At 40.1% G+C, this 21,576-nt stretch overlaps 1 protein-coding gene across 2 annotated transcripts in view; it reads left to right on the forward strand.

Moving 5' to 3' along the window:
* The window catches only part of nlgn3a (neuroligin 3a), a 129,276-nt gene that overhangs the window by 20,321 nt on the left and 87,379 nt on the right, over positions 1-21,576 (forward strand). The window contains exons 2-4 of one of the 2 annotated variants that reach the window (XM_063491445.1): positions 2,708-3,411; positions 4,491-4,550; positions 15,956-16,015. In XM_063491445.1, coding sequence (XP_063347515.1) covers positions 2,940-3,411; positions 4,491-4,550; positions 15,956-16,015 — 592 coding nt within the window. In that variant the 5' untranslated portion in view covers positions 2,708-2,939. The remainder of the gene's footprint in view (positions 1-2,707; positions 3,412-4,490; positions 4,551-15,955; positions 16,016-21,576) is intronic. The other variant, XM_063491453.1, reaches the window with a different exon arrangement.

The raw sequence follows: 21,576 nt of genomic DNA on the forward strand, positions 1-21,576 counted from the left end.
CCATCACTTCTATTCTCAGACGGTGTGAGAAAATCCAAACAGAAAAGACTTCATTTAAAATTGCGATGGAAAATTGACTATCTGTGTATCTGCAAATGTGTGAATGGATGGCCTTTATGAAGCCTCCTTTGTCAAGCATTTCTGTTTTTTCAGGGAATCAATATGTGGAGCTTTTTTATGGCATAACTTGAAATCAAACACAAATCATGTGCAATTGAAGCAGAAACTGTTTTTGAAAAACAGCCTGACATATAGGCCTGGCCATTAGCTGTCTGTCATTAGAATTTAATAGTACTTAAATACTTAGCTTTACTGCAATGTATCCTGCTGTTATGAAGATTAGAATACTAGGAAAAATCTGTTTAGAAATAGTTTCATTGGTATTTATTTGACCTTGTGGTAATTTAAGAGTATAGTTTGTGGTGCTTTTGTTTTTTTTTAAAGGATGTGGACGACATTTTATTGGTATTAATAGGCTGGATATGAATAAGGTGGAGTGATTGTTAGACATACAGCAAATTTATTTTAGTGTATCTCTAAAATATATATCTATATAGTAGGATTTCGCGCAAGGCTGTTGTGTTAAATAGAACAACATTGCAACAAATTACTTTAAAAAACAGGAAAAAATATCAGCAAGCTGCTGTGAATATTTACGGTATAATGCACTATTTTTTCTTCGGCGAACACAAGAGCAAACGTTAAGCTTAAATAATTTATTTAAGTGCTGTGATTTTGAGTTTAGTTACTTTGTGTTTAAGCTTTAATTACTGGAGATGCAGGGCATGCTTTCTTGGTCAAGAAAATAAGCCACAATGACCAAAACACTTAGCAATTGGTTAGTTCTCGTCTTGAATATGGCAGCATTCCCATAACCGTGCGGTGTAAAGAGTGCAGGAAGTGTAGCGAAAGTGATTTCTTGTCTTAGTTCAAGTACATGTTATTAGATTTTACAGTAATAAACTTTTCTGTATGGTTGCAAGCAAGCTATCAAAACTATAATGTGAGACTTGTATTGTATGTGGCAATGTACTGTGATTTTTCAATTCTTTTACAGTAATAAGCTGTTGATATAGAAAACAATAACTGTAAAATAGCAGTTCAAATTTGATCGCTGTAGCTGCTGGTGCTTTGCTGTTAGTTAATGGGGAAACTTCTTACAGTGTAGTTTTTATTTATCATGCTTTTGCAGGTTATTTCTTATAGAGCTGTGTTTTCACAGTATCTGATTATGTTCAAGTGTTTCACATTAGCTCGGCCTCTGAATGCCGTGGAATTGGTTTATTGTAGGTCCATGTCTTGTGTAAAATTTACATAATAAACAAAATGCTTTATATAAAACACACACACACACACACACACACACACACACACACACATATATATATATATGTATATATATATATATATATATATACATATATACACATGAGTGAAGTGAGATAGGTTTTCTGCTTCTGGTACAGGGATCCTACTGAGCAGGGAGCTGACTTTGTCAGATTGGCTTTTTTTGAATTTTGAAGCCTTTTCCACCATTTCCCCCCCAGCAATGAATACTTTTAGTCCCCACACTGGATATGGATGTTTTTTTCGTGTATTATCATTTAACAGGGACTCTGTGTGCCACAATCTCTGAGCAGATTGTCCAGCACACACGTTCCATTTATCCAAGTATCATTGGAAGTGGCCTGATTTTAAGTATTTACTAAATATGTGCATGCACATATGCATTATGTTTTTGATCTGAAGTGAGGTTTTGCATATACAACTAAGAATATAGATTTCACCGGCAGACTGTCTGCTGATCCACGGCTGCGGCGGATGGTAATAGCTGCCTAGCGATAACAGCACCTCCAGAAACGTCAGGATTGGTTTCTCTCAGCGGTTAGGTGCCCTCCAACGGCTGCTGATACATTATAAATCATTTACACAGTCATTTTGGAATGCAATATCCTCCTCTAAATGCTGGCTTTTCTTCTCCATTGTTATTAGAGCAAACTCTGCAGTAGGCACACAAGGTTGAGAGGGACCCTAAGCCACAGAAATTGAAAATTGATCAAGCAGCGTGGGAAGGTGTTGTTACTGGTTCACCCTGGGACTGCTGATTAGCATTTGCAGCGCTGTCACTGGAGGGACCTGCTGCCTGTAGCGAACATCCTCCCCTCCCCCCTTTTGTGTTCATCCCAAAAAGTGATCTCTTGAATGAGCAAACAATGAGAATGACATTTAATTTATACCTTGTGCATAACTACTCCAAAGGGCTACGCAGTGAAAAGGCTGCCAACATTAAAAATGACATGAAATTTTTATCGTGTTATTACGCGTGTATGACTCCCACTGCTAGTTTTACCACTGCCTTTTGTCTAAATATTAACCATTAATATAAACGTCAGACTGTAAAGTAGAGAATAATTACCTACTGACAGCTGATGGCTTTCACACTTCAATTGTCCTGTAAGCATTATTTGGTACATCTTGACAAGTTACCCAACACTTAATTGCAATATCCAAGTCAAAGACAGGTTCTTGATTATATGGATTGATGATTGCACTAAGAGCTCTGTCATGTTAAAGTGAGCCTTTTATGTCATGACTAAAAAATAAAAAAGGACTCAAAAAGTGGATAAAAATGACTGATTGAAAATGAGAGCAAACTGGTGGATTTTCAAGGAACTGTCATTAATTTTTCTGTCCTCTTCTTTTGTAGCACTGGTTAGAAGATCTGACGAGCGGAGGAAGGACAGTGAATAAGGACCTCGCCACAGACAGGAACTGCGCAACTTGTCTCATCTGTAAGCTGGTGGGCTCCAGTATCCCAGCTGATGACTGTCCCTCAGGTGCCTGGACTACAGGGCTGAGTGGGAAGCCTGTGCATTTGCTGAGGGCGGTGCCCTGGCTTGTATGTTGGTCACTTGCACTTGTACTCGCTCACAAGGACCATGTGGTTTTCTCCCGGGAGAAATCGTTTCCCCTCGCAGAACTGGCACGGTGCCTATAATTGCACCAATTTCAGCGTGTCCTTGTGGGTGTTAAGTTTTTGTTGGTGCTTTGCGGCTGTGAGCGGTCAGAACTACCACCCCACTGTGAACACACAGTATGGGAAACTGAGAGGGGTGAGGGTCCCCCTGCCTAGCGAGATTCTCGGGCCGGTCGACCAGTATCTGGGGGTTCCTTACGCTGCCTCCCCCGTGGGAGAAAAACGCTTCATGCCCCCGGAGCCTCCATCTTCCTGGTCAGGAATCAAGAACGCCACCCATTTTGCCCCTGTCTGCCCTCAAAATATACACAATGCCGTGCCAGAGATAATGATGCCGATATGGTTCACTTTCAACCTGGATATAGTTACCACATACATACAAGATCAACATGAGGATTGTCTTTACCTAAACATCTATGTTCCAACAGAGGATGGTGAGTGTGTCGAGTACACAGGAAGAAACCAAACCTCTCCTCCTCTTCTTTCCTGTCTCTGCTTCCCACTTCCTTCTGTCTTCCTCTCTAAGATTTTGTGCCACCTTTGTTTTTTGCGCGAAGCATGAACCGTTGTTTAGCGCATGCTGTGTCCGTGTCCATCATACGACATCCCATCTTGACTAGATCTCTCATTTAGTCTTTTCATCAACTCTCCCCTTCCATGCCACTGTTAGAGGTTCCTCTTTTGATGACTAAATGACTTCTTAAATATGACTTATTGAGAAAAATAAATAAAAGAAAACGAAATCTAATCAGACATGAAACAGATTGGAAATACTCGGTGCACCTTCCTACCCTCACTGTCTTGATTGTTCTGGGGATACTAGCAATTAGTAGCCTGCCTCATAAGTGAATGATCTTCTGTAGGGTTGGTGAAATATTCTGTCTGGTACATGAGAGGCCTGTGGCATCAGCCTGACCTATGTAAGACCCTTTACTCTCCTTTCTACTTCCAGTTTGTCTTTCCACAAAGAGAAATGCAAGAGGAGACTTTGTGCAAAAAGGCAAACACAGAATGGGAATTTGTGAAGACTGACATTGCTAAAAGTGTTTGATTTCTATATATCTCTTTTAAACAGCCCCTATTCTTTATCACTTGAAGGAGAGCCACACAGGAAAATGGGCTTGAAATGTTAAGTGCTCTGAGAGTCGCACATGCAACGTCAAATAACACTTAACAGATTCGGATGTGAGCTCCAAAATCTTCCAAAACCTAGCCTCTCTGCCTTCCGTGTGGTCGTAATGGGTCTTAAATAGAAGTGCATGTGAATATGGGCTTCTTGTGTCCCAGGGTGCAGCAAATTCATTCCACCATTTTGGAATATTTCTGCAGCAACACCCCAGTTACTTTTTCAAAAGGTCCTCTGTTGTTCTTGTTGTTGATGAAGACCGGGAGGGTGGGAGGAGGAGGGAAAGAGGGAGAAGACGGGTTCTAACTCAGTCTGAGTTGTTGCATGTCACATGCGATCTTTTCCAGAGCTCTCTGTTATTTTGTAGTTTTTCCATTCATTTTACAGTCAAAAGAATATCCAAGGAATGTGCCAGGAAACCCAACAAGAAAATGTGTAGAAAAGGAGGTATGTAAAAAAAAAAAAAAAGAAAAAAAAAAGAAAAAAGAAAAACATGGAACGAAAGGGAGGAATTGAAAGAGTGAAAGAGAGAGGAGAGTGATGGGTGCATCCTTCCAAAGCCGCCAATATCACCACCTATCAACTCCCAAATCAAAGTGCTAATTGGGATGAACATGGGACTTGTGACTCAGATCAACCTTGACATGAGTGTGAAAGATGAGTGAGTGGCTGTGCTGTGCTGCATGCCTGTGTGAGTAAGTGTGTGTGTGTGTTTAGCTTGTTGTGTTGTTTAAATGTGCGAGCTAAAGTCAAGGAGTAAAACTGCAGGTCTCCAAATAAGCAGCAGAATTTTTGTTCAGCGATAGATTGTGATGTCTACTGATAACCTGTGTTTTTTTTTCACAACACTGTGTGGATTGTTCATGTCTAAAGTGCATTTGTTTAAAGGTAAATACAACTGTTGATTAAATCAGAAGCATAAATGCCATTTTAAATGAATATTATTATTATTTTAAACTATCCCTGAAATGTTAATTTGCTACACAAGGAACTTGAGTCACGTTTCAGACAGCACTTAAGCCGCTTATTGAAAGTATTCGTCAAGCACGACACCTGAAAGCACCCCAGCATCAGCGGTTGATTTAATTTTCAACAAAAAAAGTGTAACGCCACTTCTATCTCAAATTGATTATTCCCATTGTTCAAATATAGGGGGGGTGGGGTGTTTTACTGGCACGACAGCTTTGATCTATCCGTGCAGCAAATGGCCTCACGCGCAGCCACGGAAAAGCACATCACAATTTTATTAGCAGCGGCTAAAGCACAACCACTGGTGACAAAAGAGTGTTAATTTTCCCAGCTTCCCCTTAAGGCACCGGGGGCCCTTCCAGGTAGCCTTAAAGTTGTGATCCTGAGCATATCTCGCTGCACAGTAAAGATTCCGTTTCAGCTGGGAGACCTCTGCTGTCGATTTCCACGGAGGCAGGAGACAGCTCTTGGCCTCACTCTGTGCCTCGTACATTCAGCTTTGGTAAACCAATTTTGTTCAAGACAGACTAGCCCTTCAGGCACTTCTGCTTCTGAATTAGTCCCAGTTGTGGAATATACACAGAAATATCTATTTAATATTCCCCTTCCAGTTGGAATTTTTCAATTATCTTCCCCGTGTTTGGTAATGAGAAAATGGTTTATCATAAGTTTTATATGTTGGTTGTTCTGACATATTATTGTGCAGAGAGCTGACTGTTGTATAGTTCCTCTGTTGTTATAAACACAAAGTTCATCATTTTCAGTCTCTATGGAAACACTTTATATGAGATTCACCTTTTTTTTAAACTGCTTCCACTAATCATAGCTTTTGCTGACTCACCCAAGAAAATGAAGCATAATTCATTCTTATCAGGCGCACTTTGGTTTCGGTCATAATAAAATAAATAAATACTTCCAACAAGGAAGATTTTTTTTTTAAATTGGAATTTGAAGAGGAAACATTTCATGAGTCATGTGAATGATAATATATATTTTTTTAATTGTTGTTTTTTAGTTCCTACTTTTGGTTAAATCCTCTCTGTAAAATTATACGTAAATGCGCTATAACCAAGTGTATCTCTGTGCATGTACACAGATATACACACACAAGGTTTTATGTTTTTGCAGTACAGACCGGTATAATGCAGTAGAGTCATACACACTGTTCATATTCAGTACCAATAATGTCTCCACTACCAATTTTCCAATCTGTAACCGTAATTGATTTTCAGAAAGAAAAATGGTGATTCTGGATGAAATGGTTGTGTGATTGTTGCCAAGCAACAGTATGCAGTTGTGACAGGAGCTGAGTAAAAGGCATGAAGCACCTTTGCTGTAGTGGTGATGCTGATCAAGTGAGAAAAGTACAAATCCCTAAAAGACATCGGATGTGATCATAATAAGATTCCTGCGTGCATGAGGTAAAGTCTTCCCATACGATGACTCAGACAGTGTTTTGCATAGTAAAACCACAGTGAAAAAAAATAATGGTTAAATATGAGGTTATAGAATTCAGTTATAAGGGATTCATTTCCAACAAACAATAGAGAGAGCCTATCATATGGATTCTGTGCCATTAGCGTCCTGCAGAGCATTGTGCAAGTAAAACATCTGATGCACTGATATCAAAGCTGCGGCTCATTTTCCTCCATTAAACAGAGGGAAAGCCTTTAAACCTCTCTAGCAGTGCCCTGAACAAAGATCAAAGAAAGACTCCTTAAATAAAAAAATAACATAAAGCTCAATACAGATTGCACTAGCTGTTTATTTTTTCAATACCAGCATGGTTGATTGTTAGAGTGAGCGGAGGTTTTGCAGCTAATTTTGACGGGGCTAATTCACCAGAGCGTTTCTCTTTGTTCATAAACAATCTGATGTTTGCACTGACCACAGTGTTGCTCTGGAAGAGCGAGCGAGAAAGACAGAGATGGTCTCTGCCCTCTACCACAGCACCGCACATCCAAGATGTCCGAGCAGGTAGCGTTTGAGGTCATGTGTAGGTGATCTAATGTGCAACATCAGCACCGTAGCCCACTGCTCACTCGCTCACTCTGATGTGGCCTTACAGCACGTACCGAGAGCATGGAGCAGCGACGGCGCTGGAGACACTGGAGCCTTGGTTATATCACTCAGTCATTTTCCTGCTCTGAGTCAGAGTGAATGGAGTGAAGAGGGGGGGTAATGATGTGCGGGGACACAGCTAAGCAGTATTCAGCCTCAGAGTGCTAGATTGGCTGTAGATGGGTCAATTTTGTGAGGACAAACCCCGACGAGGTCAATGTTTATCTGTAAAAGAGCTTTGCATTGTTAAATTGATCGACAAACACGAAAAAAAAGACCTGTAAATTCACATGCTTTGGACGAGGTGGAGTTCTGGTTATAATACGCTCCTGCTGCACTGTGCGCTTCTTGTTTGTATAATGCTCACATTATTTCGTACCAGGTTTTACAGCGTGTCGCTTTCATTGCTTGCAGCCTGCTTGTAAAACCCGTCCTCAGAGTCCTTCATGCTCACGTCTCTGAATAACGCTGATTCTGAGAGACACTCTGAGATCAACCTTTCTGACTCCTAAATTCATCCCTCATCATGAGTCCATTTGAGATAAGTGCAGCAAAATCTGTTGTACGTTTTGGCTTGATTTGGACCACTCAACTATCGTTCCTATGCAGCCCTCATAGGCAGCAGGCTGCCATGTGTTACTCAGCTCAGCGCCAGTACTGAACAGTCCGATCGGTTGCCAAACCTGTAGATTAACTACCCCAGAAGAAACATGGTACAGTTTTTTTTTCCATCTTACCAGATGACCTCCAGATGCTAGAAAGATGTGAAAACTGTATAAGAGCCCCAGTCCTGGTTAGACTGCAGCAGGGCCGCAGCAAACAGTAACACACCATGGTAATCCTGTTGGTTGGCCGACTGTGCTTGCCTCGAGGAAGGAGGGGCTGCTCCCTGAGTGCTGCCGAGAAGATCTGTACGCCAAGCAGACAGGGCGAAAACTTTCCAAGAAAACAAGAACAAATATTGGCTTGTGTGATTCGAAAACAGAGCAGATGCCCCTTGTTTTTGTTTTAGAGAAAATTGCTCCTATGATCTTTTACAATTATCTATCTGGGATGTTTGATGACCCCAGTGAGGGAAGGCTGTTGCCGGCCAGCAGATGCAATCGCGCTGACTTGAGATGCAAAGCATGACCTAAGCAGGAAGTTCCTATTCAGTGGCCTCCTGCTGCTGTGCTGTCCAGCTTCCCCAGTCAATCCAAGGCTCAATATCTCTGTTCTGTTCTTTGTTTATCCCAAATTAAAAAGAAATGGTGGACACAGCCTGTGGAGCCTTAAAGCCCATTTAAAGAGGAAAAAACAATTTGTTGCATCTCCTATCTCTTGTTAAGATAGACCGAGCTTCCACAGCCCCTCGCATTTCCTCTTAAGTGTGATAAATTATTCACACGCATGTCCCTGGCCACACTGTGACATATAATGTTACACGTATATTTTTGTAAAGAATTCAGTCTTCCAAATTTGGTATCTTAAAAAATTGAGCAATACTTTCACACACATCATGCATTTGTAATTGCGCACCTGTCTGTGTGTTTGGGAGGGATAAAGAGATTAATGGTGCCTTGCGGACTTTACTTGTAAGCAAGCACCACAATGCGTTGCTATTTGTCTCCTTGAGGTGTAAGATAAATATTAAGGGGAATTTATGATTTTTAAACATTCAAAATGATCCATTATTCACATTTACACTTGCTTGCTAGCTTGCGGTCTTCATCTTTACTGCCTTCGCAGGGCTGGAATTGCAGTGCCCACGTACTCGTGTGTAGGGACGTATAGTGATACGAATATATCCAGCGATACCAGTGCCATTATTGATTTTGCTTACGGGTGTGTTTATTAATTTCCATATTGATTCCCCATTGTGTTAGGTTGCATTTATACTCAGAAGCCCGCGGCCTCTGTGAAACTTGTCCCTTTCTATTATGAAGCTGTCGTCGGGCAGAAAGACAGCTTGCTGGCCTTTATTTGTTTGGGGAGTTTTTTATTTATTTATTTATTTATTTATTTATTTATTTATTTTTGTCAAATTTTTTGGAGCAGCTGAATCACAGTGTGAGTTTTGGCTGTCCTTTACAGCAGGATTACAGCCTCCTTAACCTTTTAGCTGCATTCTCCATCATTCTCTCTTATGTGTCCCTCCCAAGCTGTGCCTTCACCTCTATGTAGGAAGACATATTGAGGGAGATGGAGACAGACAGACAGACAGACAGACAGAGAGGGAAAGAAAAAAACAACAGAAAGAGAAAAAGAGAGAAGAACAAGAGAAAACGGCCACCTGAGGATTACAGACTGAATATAACTGCTCTAAATTGTCAAGGCTGCAACATTTCACATTTCACTAAGTCCCTTTCCACATTCTGACCTTTCTGATATTTAACTCCAAGGCCCATCTATTGTCAGCGAACCTTTTTCCAGCAAAGGAAAGGCAGTTAACATTCAGCCCTTCCACGATGTATTGAGTGAATTGTGGATTCAGTCAAGAAGCCTCCAGAGTGTGAGAGCACTCTGTATCTTAATGTCTGCGTGTAAGTGCGTGGGTGTATGTGTACATACGTACGCATGCTTGGGTTTATTCATGTAAAACTATATAGCAAACTAGGCTGTCTTTTATTTGCACTTTCCCCCTTTATGAAATGTTTCATTTTGATTTCCTCCGTGTAACGAGTAAGCCCAATCGAGTGCGATTTCGTTTGAACCCGATTTGATAAATGCGACAGGTTTCTATTTTACCTGTCAAGGAACATGAATAATAGCTGTTATTCTACATGCCTGCCTGTTTTGAAGCAATGCAGATTTAGACACCTGAAGGCCAGCTATTCAAAAAGGAAACTTGGCACTTCATTGTAGTTTTATTTTAATGGCGCACACTTTTCACTGTGGCATTGCTTCAAACATTCAAGGTCAAGTATAGGATCGCCGGCTGAGTCACTGCAGATGTCACATATTTGCAGTCCCTGGTAAAGATCCAGTGATTGACACACACACGGGCTCACAGACAACAATTCAAAATGACAGAGCTCACTTCTCGACACCTGTGCCCGTCTTGAGGATTATTACTCAGTAACCTAATTGTTTCAGCATGTCGATAGCAAAGGCGTTCTATAATCACTGTGTTTCTATCATTTATAATTCATAGCAAGGCCTGAAGCTTTTTATTTATTATTTATTTTGTAATTAAATCTGTATTTGTTTAAAGACAAGTAGCCCAAACCAAGTGTCCCTAGAGAGGCCTTTAGGTTACATAAACCCTACAGCAAATACAGAACCCACTGCACAGACTCAACAATAAATAAGTATATATATGCACATTAAAAAAACACAAAGCCTGAGCAGATTGAAGGGACAATGCAAAACACAAAGCATGATGCAATATGAAATGAGAATTCCCATCTTTAGAAGCTACAAAAAAACGTGTTTGTACAAAAGAGGATTTACGGGGCACCTTACAATTACAGCCAGATGCTCCACACACTACTTAGCCCAGAACTCATTATTTATGAGGCTGATATTAGCAAATGTAATAAAATGATGGAAGCGAAACTTATTTCATTTCTTGAGAAGTCGGCAGCGATGATCTTCAGACTAATTTCAAAGAGAAAAAGCAAGCAGCCTCTGATGAGTCTAAATGTTTTTTTTCGTTGCAAGTTTTCTTGCTATTTTTGGATGCTTCTGAAATCTAACGTTTGAATAATGCAAGGTTGAGATATTTTATGTCTCAAACCTGTTCAATACAGTGCCTATTAATCTTTAGTTTAAACCCATTTATTTTTATTGAGGCCCAAGCCCCGGAAGAATTGTTTTTCATGCTGAGTATAAAACACCAGTTTCCAAACCATGCTGCTGTTAAATGACCGGATTTATGAGCGGATCATCGCCATACATTTAAAAACTTGTTTCAAGACAAGTTTTTGGTAAGTGGCTCATACTGTATATATAAAGGTGACATAATCATCGTCTACTGTTCTAAAGATAAGATTTAAACATACCAAAAATACGTTTATATCAGATAAATAAAATTTGGAAGGGTTATGATTAACAATACCATGATTTAATGTGTGAAACTCCTTTTTAAGATCCAGAGAAAACTGCACAGAGTTCTTCACCTTTATCAAATGATGACTTAAGTTGTTCTATAAAAAAAGCAATTAGCAGTCTCTGTGGAATAATTCAGGTGGAATCTAATGGCTGTAGATAATGGTTTGACTCTACTTTCTTTGTGAAATGGTGAGCTACAACTTTTTACTGAAGATTAGAAAATACAGGTAGGATACTAATTGACTATAATTGTATGTCTGATGAGCTGCTCCTGATTTATAAATTAGCATCACTCTGCCTTATTTAAAAAAAAGGTCCTGATGATAATGGAATGGTTGACAAAATCCATAATAGTTTTTCTTTATTTTTACTTTTGTAAAGGTAGTGCACTGGTTTAAAATAAATGAATTAATTAGAAAAGCACTTATAGTTACCAACCAACTGATCCCCAGTTTTATGTTTACTCATTGTTGGCTGTAGCTGTGTAGTATTTATTTCCTTTTTCATTGCTGGGTTAGGGCTATGATACTGATACTGAGTTACAGTATAAGCAGCATGTGTCTTAAATCTTGGATAACACGGGTCTCTTACACTGTAGACTTTATTAATAGAGCTATGTTCATGAATTCATTGAACTTCACTGGACCAGGTTAAACATTTTTTATTTGATTGATTGCTATTCATTTTTAGTAATCAGTTTATTTATATAGAACTTAAAGAAAATCTGCCAAAAAATCTGATAAAAAAATACAATAAGAACATCACCCTTAACAAGTTCCTGCCTAAAATTGTCCCATTTTACAACAATTAATATATTGTGTATAGCTTTAGGTTAACAGTTAACTTCAGTAATGTTAATTTGATGTTGTAGATAACACTTCATATGACTTAATTATCTGCTCTCTCCTGATAAAAACAAAAGAATTAATTTGTGACCTGACAGATTTTGTGATTTGCATGTCATCTTTAATAATTTGATAGGAGTCAAATGTTGTAATTAACATTTGAAGTGTTGACCGATCGTTGTTATAATCACCAAAAAGAGAAAGATTTCAGATTTAAGGTTGATTGATTTCTGTACTCATTAAACACACTGTCAAAAGCAGGAGGATTTTATAAAATCATAATCCAAAAGACCACTTAAGACAAAAAAGTAATAGCTATTAAAAATTAATAGCAAGAATCAGACTCTATTACAATTGTTGAATATTTATCGAGTTTCCAGTGCAGATTATTGCTCCCGCTCCTTTCCTAGTTTTTCTGTGCTTCCAGTTTGTACCCAGGGACATACATTAATAGCAGCTTTGAATCAATTAGCAATGTCTTATTTAATCATGTTTAGGAAATAAACTGCAAACTCTAAAATGTCTACCAAATATTCCCTTTGGTTTATTATATATAGGTCTCATATGACTTTTACATAATTGATGAAGTTTATGTTCACTCAGTAATCTTCTCCTGCAAATACTCATTTGAGACTTTGTCCAGATCTCCTATCATGCAGGTCCCTCTTTGGGCCTTATTCTTTAGCATTTTGAGACAGCGAGTGTTCTCCATGGGGCTTCCTTTTCCCTATTTGACAAAGCCGTTGTCACTCTCACTGTTATGGCCCCCTCATGTGACCGCATCTCCACAGTTGCATCAGCCACTGCCACCTGCCTTCAACCAGAACCAAGCCAGACCAAATTCTGTCATTGTTTTCCAAGGTCTTCAACCGTGTATATGGCTGCTGCCAACCGGGTTGACAGTTGAAAAATCCTGTGCAGCTATTACAGTCACCAGTTCTACAACAGTGAGCCATGCCAGTAATAGCACCCACTGCCTAAAGGCCCCAGCAATGCCAGCCTGCTTACTGGCATCATTTCTGTAGCTTGTGTTGTCTGAGTTCTTACAAAACTACTATTTAAATAAACAGTAGCCAGAGCTTAGTATATGAAAGAAGAACTGGAAACAGTTAGCGTTAGCTAGTATTGTCTATGTGTCCCAAGAATCCATAAAACATAGTTGGAGTTGGCTTGTTGTTCCTTCTTTGTCAAGATGGTGCCATTATGTATCTTATTTCTTTGTGCGAGTAGCCAGCTAATGTTACTACAGGTTGTGAAAATGCATTTAAAAAGGCAAAAAGAGAATAAAACAATATGATGCATGCCCAACAGGTCATGCTGATTTGTAGCTGCCTGACCTGCCGGTCTCCACCAAAGCTCTATACTCTGTTCAGGCTGTTAATCTTCTTGTAGGTTTCTAGAAAGCCAACATGATAGATGTGACATTTGATAACTTAATGGTAGCTGATTTCTACAAAGGGAAGTTGACATTAGCGCTACTTGAAGCAGCACATTTGCTTCAGTAAGATCGTTGTGCTGGCATAACTGGGCTGCTGACACAGAGGGCTCCAAAAATATATCCTGGCGCAGAAGTTACAACATATTCAGCAACATATTCACCAAGTAGCTGACTGGAACACCAGATTAATTATTTTGTTATACGAGTCCCACATTTCTGTTATTATTTGGCTGTAGATAGAGGGTAGATGGGATTTGAGAACCAATGCATTGGAATACTGTGCCTCCAAGTTTAGAAATTGCTTTTATTAATACTGATATGTTTTTTTCTGACTGTTGTGCATTGCAAAACAATGACTTCAAACGCATGGCAGCGGCCCCCATGCTGCTCTGTTTCTACTAAGCAAGTTGATGCTCAGTAAGGAAAATGATAAAGAACATACTAGTAGATTGGATATTGGCATTATTATTAATCAAAATCTCATCAATAACAAATCGGTGTTGTTCACCAACAGTCCACTTACCTTCTGCTGTCAACGAGATGACACAAATGTTGGCATTTAAGCTTAAAGTTGGCATATTCATATCATTATCTTTGTTTATCTAAAAGTAATATAGCATGCTATACAGTCTGCATTATTCATTCACCCTATAATTGAAAAGTGATGGGCAGATTAAACAAAGTCGCTGTACCAACCATGGCTCCAGTTCAGAGCATAAATTTGCTCAGTAAATACCATCACGCTCAGCCTTTTACATTATGCATAACACTGTATTGCATCTATCAATTAACAATGCATGAGGTATTCAAAGAGGACAACGCATTTATTCAAATAGAGCCTGTTTAACCAGTATCGATGAGGTCCACATTGCTTCTGACTTCTGTGAGTTATAGCATTCAAGTCCAAGTCCACCAGACTGACTGCGTTTCCAGCATGAACGTCAGAAAAAGTTTCCTAATACTGTAAACTCTCCGTTACAGCAAATAGAGGATAGAGAGGTTCACGCTTTAACATTAGCTGAGTCTCGTGGTCTGAGTGCATCCACTTTTGTCTGCTGTGCCATTACTGTTTGGAACCTCTGTGCTTACTGGGATCTTCCCTACTGATCGGGAATCTACAGCACATTTCATGGTCCCCACCTCAATTTCCTCCAAGGTCATGAGAATAAAAAAAAGGATTACATGGGCAGAGACCAGAAATTCCCTGTGAAATCGTGTTCATTGCCTGCAAATTGATGTTAGAAGATGTGGCATTTGTTTCACGCGAGGGTCAAGCTTATCACTCCTGCAAAAACATTATTCAAATAAGACATCTTCTTCGAATAATGAATGGTTCTGTTAATTCAATGTCAATCAGCCTATTATATTTTGTTATCAATTTGTATTCATTCTGGTCTTTCACTGGAGGAAACGCCCAAGGTCAATAAAAGCATTAGGATTTGCTGTAGTGAGTACAGAAGAGGAGCGGACCTGAACTGAACTGAACAGGCATCAAGATAACGGATCAGGGCATCACCAAAGATCTGCAAGGTTTATAAAAGAAATAGAAAAGATTAGAAAACATTTTTCTATTTTATTTATATTCTCAATATGTTTAAAAGCTTGTCAGAGGATGATTGACTACTAAATGGATGGTTTTGATGGATTGCCCTGTTGACTAATCACTGCTGATATCCTTAGACTGTGCTGCTGGTGAACAACAAAAAATCACAAGGATGTCAAATGCTTATGGGAAATGGTAGGTGAAGCTATAGCTTGCAGACCCAGGGGAGTACATTTATGTACTACTGCGAAACACAGCACAAGGACAAGATATTAGCGACTGTTTTGGGCAAAGAGATAGACAGACCAATTGCATGCATGATGCATTGTTAGGATTTATTCAGATCTCAGCAGCTCTGGGGAAATTGCATTTGTAGTTTAAAACGTTTCCTTTCAAAAAGCTTCCTGATTTTCCTGTGCTCAAGTATCATTTTTCTGTTACCAAGTTACAAATTAATACCAAGGAGACTTCCTAGAGTCTCCTACAGTGTTTAAATGCACAAAATCCTCCAAAGATCAACATAAAAAGAAAACAAAAATTGAATGAGTTGGTGTATCTGTTCGCTTCTCCAACAGACAAGAAAAAAGTAACTCACATAAATAGGCTTGGGTTGTTTTTCCTGATAAATTTTAAATGGTTTTTCTGAAAATGTCAGTGGTGTATGACTCTGCTACAGATACATGTTATAGTAGCAGTGAAGTTGTGTTCATATATAATTCTGTAAGATAGAAATGTTTGTTTTTTTCCTCATTGTAAGGGTTTTTTTTTTTTGATGTTTGTAGTCCTGCGATTGTATATGCTTTCTGTGCAAAATGAAAATTGTGTGGTGGGAATGTATTTAAATCAGCACTGTTGTAATTCGTGTGTACTTTTTGAAATGCCTCTCTTCCCATCTCTATTTTTCCAAACGTGCTATTTTGAATTTCCCTGTGCCTCTCTATGTCTCTCCCTGCTTCAATAACAGGGGCCCATGCAAAAAAACAGGGCGAGGATTTATCGGATAACGACGGTGATGAAGATGAAGGTATTTTCCATGGTGATCAAAGATGGTGCATGATTTTCTTACAAAAATGACACTGTTTTCTGGTCATTTATGGATTTTTTGTTTTGTTTTGTTTTGTTTTTTTGTTCCAATTCCAAATGCAATCATCAAGCACCCCTGTCACATTTCAATCTGTAGAGCAGTGTAGTGAAAAAGAGTGCATGTGTGTGAATGTGAGTGTACGCGAAGGCTCTTGTTCCTAAGCATCTGAATTCAGTCAGTGAAAGGAGTGTTTAGCTTTAGAGGCAGATGGGATCTAGTAGCTGTCTAGATAACCAGGCTCGGGTTGAATAATTTTAATATCTCACACAGGGACTGGAGCAACTGTTATTACAAGGGGAGAGTCGGTAGTTAGAGCCCCCTTTTAAGGTGTGGCCAGTAGCTGAATTGGTGGCGATAATGACAGAGGGAAAGTGAAGCAGCAGTGTAATATCAGACTGTTCACCCGGAGTGCCGGCAGATTTAGATGAGGAGCGGCAGTTCAGGAGTGCTGCTGGAGAGGATTAGAGGCGAGAGGTGTAGAAAATGGGAAGTTGCTGCTCAGCAATTGCATTGTTCGCTTTCCATATTTATCTTGGGATATTCCTGGCTCAGGGTGGATCTCTGCTGAGATTAGAATGAGAGACGATTCTTGTGCTGCAACAGAAACGGCTTAAGTGTCTGAATCTAAATCAAACCCTTGATATCGCCCCGCCCTTGTTCTCCTTTGCCATAGTAGGGCAGGTGATGCGAGCATGATGTTGGGTATCAAGGTAAACCCCTTGTTTTATGCTCCATTTGTTTGTTCTGGACAGATTGGATCTTCGCGCATGATGTGTATATTTGGTGAAAACGATTCAACTGAATCTGGAGGGAAGCTTTTTGGGACTTTAGCACATGTTAAGGACTATGGTATGGACTGAACGTCACACCAAAGCACCATTTCTTATCACTCATTTCTCTTAGATACTGAAACAATGAGCACTGGATCGATCCTGCTTTGGGTTCTTTCCAGATATAGGGTCTCTTCTCCCTCCTTGCTCAGTGGGCTCTTCTCTCAAAAAGGAGCCTCATGCTGGCCTTGATCACAGAACAGGAAGAGTTGCCATAGCACCACTCTGACACACAGGTGTTTCCTCATTCAAGCCCAGGGCAAGCTGTTGCAACCGAAGCCAAATTGCCTTCAGTCTTCAGCTCGACTGTGTGCGTATGTGCGTGCGCGTGGAAGGTTTTTCTTCCTTCAAGCAAACCCACATGCGACAGTATGCAGCCCTAAGTCCGTTTAAAATTGCTGACAAGTGCCGATCCCTTTGTCTGGCAAGTCTATGCATGCGTATACAGTGGCTTGGTCTCCAAGCTGTTGTGCTAGACTAGCCTCACTGAAAATGTGACAAGTCTATTCTTTACTGAGCGCAACTAATGCTATTTACAGAGCATCACCGTAGAAGTACAATACAGTCCCAGCAGAGCCTCTGAAACACTACTGTAACTAATGCCTGTGTGACAGAGTTGGCCATCAATCCCTAAACATGATCCAGAAGATTTTTATTGTTCCGGTGAATGTGTGGAACTGTCATGGCCCAACATATGAAAACCGCTGTTCAGGGACTCCTCTTTGTTCCTCTGTAATTCCCCCCGCAGAGAGCTGATGCCTCAGGAGGAAAAGACTTTACTCCCTGAAGGAGTAAAGTGCACAAACCACAAAGTCCTTGTAAGTCCTACGTACATTTGCTCTCACAGGTAGCACTGCTATTATTACCAAAAACTGTGCCTACAGTCAAGGGATTACCAGTGAAATTTAGACATTTGCACTCAAGTTAAAGGGCAAGTAGAATCACAACACGAGCATGACTCCCACTCTCACCCGAGCTGAGCTGGTGCACATCTCATCCACACATTCTCATTCAGTTGCGAGAGCTACTGTCTTGCCTGCTTTCCCTGTCTAACCCCCTCCATCTCTCAGTCTGTTCCTCCCAGCATTACCATGCGGTCTCAGTTGGCTGTCTGTCTATCCTGGCCTAATTTGCTTCCTCCCTACAATATATCTGAACTGCCCTCCTCCCTGTTATAGCCCCTCCAGACATGTTCTCAAAGTCAAATCAAAATAAATATTGGAACAATAAAGAATTTCTTTTATTGCCAAAGAAATATAACGTATGGAATCGTAATATATAAATTTACAACAAAGAGGCTGGGTAACAGCCAGTAAAAGTATTCAAATGAGACAAAGAGATAAGAGCAATGAAATATGTAGTCTGGAATATATTATACTGCACTACTATTATACTGATGTATTTCTTTCTAAGGCTCCATGTTATTAACATTTCTGCCTGTTTATCCCTTCCTGTGTCTTGCTGTCTGTCCCTTTGTGTGTCCATCTGTCTGTCTGAGTAACAGTCAACCCACTGGCACCCCCAAAGTGCATTCAAATTCTGCACAACACTCCCGCCTGCAAAACAAGCGTGGAGGCCAAGTTGCTGTGATTTACACCAGCCCACAATCAAGACTCAATTTTACAGAGGGTGTTATTGCACTGTAAAGGGGAGTGCAAGCTTTCAATCACCTACCTGCTGTTGTTAGATAAAGGTGGGCATGTAAATAGAGTAAGCGAGTCCATGTAGGGGCTAAATCTTCCAGGTGGAACATGGCAATGGTGCTGAGGTAGAGCGCCTAGTGATAGCCTGTGAGAAGCAGCAGTCTGCTCTCCACCTATGGACTGGCTTGCGCCACTGCTGCCTCAGCCCTATCCCAATGATGAAAAATAGAACTGTGTGTTTCTGTCTTTTGGCGCTTTGAGACTTTAGCTCTAATCAGAAGGAATGCCTCCACCGAGAGTGTGCTCGCACACACTCAGACATGTACGCTCACATCCATTAAATCAGTGCACACACAAACTTGCTTGCTGCCCAGCTCTAGAAGCAAACACTTAAGAAGACAGCGAGCACATGCAGATACACGCAGACTTACCCCACCCTTAGAGATGCTCGGGCTGTGCCAGAGAGCAGAGCTGAGCTCCACCTGCCTGGGTATTACCATTAATTCCATCGCACAGGCCTGACTGGATCCCTATCCAGCAAAGCCCTCAGCTCAGCTCAGGCAGCCTGGAGAGTGGCAAATCGACAGTGGGGGCAATTCACACACCATTTTCTCTATTCTGCCACTATCCTATTCTCTCTGATGTGGTAGAGAAGAGGAATCATGCCCCTTGACGCCCATTTATGCAGAGATCTTTGGAATGCTACTGCTCAGCTTCTTTCCAAGATAAGCATTGCTGCTAATGGCTGATCCGCACGGGCATCATTTGAGCCATTTCAAAGGGTAGGAGAGCCAGACTGGTACTGTCATCTTTATTTTTTTCTTTGTCCTTTCCTCTTGAGTGGCACAAAATAATTGGGAAGGCAAAACATGTAAAAACAGACTTCTTTTGAAAAAATTGTCAGGAATGGAGTGGAGAAAGGCTTTGAATTAGTTCACAGAGGCACTTTGACTCTTTCCTTATACAATGCCAGAGCAGGTCTGAAGGGTTTGTGCGCTGCAGTGTGTTTGTTTGTGTGCTGTCATCGAGCCTTCAGTGTGTTTGTACAGTTACCAGCTCTTAAACTCATGTCAAGGACAGCAGGCTTCATTGAAAGACTAAAGGGTTACTTCTCTTTCATTCTGGCAGCAAACAGCTGTCTGTGAGTCTTAGGGATGACAGCACCTCTGCTGCTTTCCTCCTCTAGACTAGATCCTGGCCAGCTGTAGGGGGCTTTGGCTAATAGCCTTGTAGGCTTTTCACACTGTCTTTCCTTTCATTTAACTCAACCACTGGCTATCCCTGTGTTTCATTTCTCTATCCTCATGCATTTACACACTCTATCTACCCTGTTTCCAACATCATATTTAACACACATGCACAGCAGCCAGGAAGCAAGATGTCATCTTCACACAAAGGTCATTCCTCCCATTAAGTTTACTGTAGTCAATGTTCCTAATAGAGGCGCACACGCTCACAAGCTTCTCCCTTTTACTCTATCCTAGTTTCAGTTTTTAAATTTAATTTAATTTTAGTTACTCAGACATATCAGGTATGGAGAGCGTAGTATGGATAGTCTAGCGTAGAGGTGTTTTAATACATATATGACAATATTATAAATATTTCAATAATTGGAACAGTTTTGGTTACAGACTGTCTCACTACTGTTCACTCACAGGTCCATAAATATTTGGACAATGATTCAAAGTTGGCAATTTTTCAATCCACAATGCGATTGAAGGGCAGACTTTCATCTTTAATTCAAGGGGTTTAACAAAAATATTCAATTAATTGTTCGCATTAACTGTGATCTTTCAGGCAAAAAGGTCAAGTGGGATTGTAGGATTGTAGAAATATTTCTAGGTTAAGAAATTACACCACATCTAGCCAAGTCAAGAATCCTCTCTAGGAGGTAGGTGTATCATTGTATACAACCAAGAGATGCCTCCCAGCATAAAATACAGAATAATATGACCAGATTAGACTTTGCCAGAAAATATCTAAAAAAAAGAAAAAAGAAAAGATTAACTTGAGAAAGTGCAGAGAAGAAGAGAAACAGCTCATGATCCAAAGCAAAGCACATCATCTTCAAAGACAATATTATTGCAATGACATGTTTGGCTGCCACTGGAACCGGGTCACTAGTGTTTATGATGATGTGACTGCTGATGGAAGTAGCAGGATGAAGTATACAGTTCTGCCCTCTCTGCTCAGATTCAGCCTGAGAAATGCTGCAGAAATGATCAGACAGCCCTTCACAGTGCAAATGGATAATGACCCAAAACACACTGCAAAACCCAAGAGTTTCTCAAGACAACGAAATGGGAAATTCTTCAGTGGCTAAGTCAGTAACCTGATCTCGACCCAATATAGAGCAGCTTTTAAGTCATTAAATACAAAACTGAATGCAAAGAAACCGACAAACAAGCAGCAGCTGAAGGAGGCTGCAGTAAAGGCCTGGCAGAGCATCTTAAAAGAGGGAACGTAGCACTTGGTGATGTCCACGGGCTTCAGGGAGTCACTGACTACAAAGGCTCGTGATCCAAATATTAAAAACAATCCTCATATTTAAAATTATATTAGTTCATCCAATTCATTTTGAGCCTTTGAAAACGAGCGACTCTGTATAAAAACTGCTGTAATTCCTAAACAGTTAATGCAATACATTTGTTAAATCCCTTAAATTAAAGCTGAAAGTCTGCACTTCAGTAACAATCTTGACTGTTTGCTTTAAAACCACTTCGGTGGTGCACAAAAAAGGGAAAAAAGTATCAAAAAAGGACCTGACTGTATATTGTCAGTTTCATTATTCTGCAAAAAAAAAAAAGACAACACACAATAAACAAAGTTATTGATGAAGTTGACTGATGACATTATTGATGTGGTGCTGTGATGATATTTAGGTTGTCATGCGTTTTCTTTTTTCGACCACAATAGTCATGAAGGGAAAAATATGACACTGTGACAGCTCTACTCCAGCCCTACCCATGCCTGTCTTATAGCAGATTATAAAAGCCCTACTTGCTCAACATTTATTAAATTTTTTAAA

Source organism: Pelmatolapia mariae, linkage group LG2, assembly GCF_036321145.2.
Source record: "Pelmatolapia mariae isolate MD_Pm_ZW linkage group LG2, Pm_UMD_F_2, whole genome shotgun sequence".
NCBI classification, from domain to species: domain Eukaryota; kingdom Metazoa; phylum Chordata; class Actinopteri; order Cichliformes; family Cichlidae; genus Pelmatolapia; species Pelmatolapia mariae.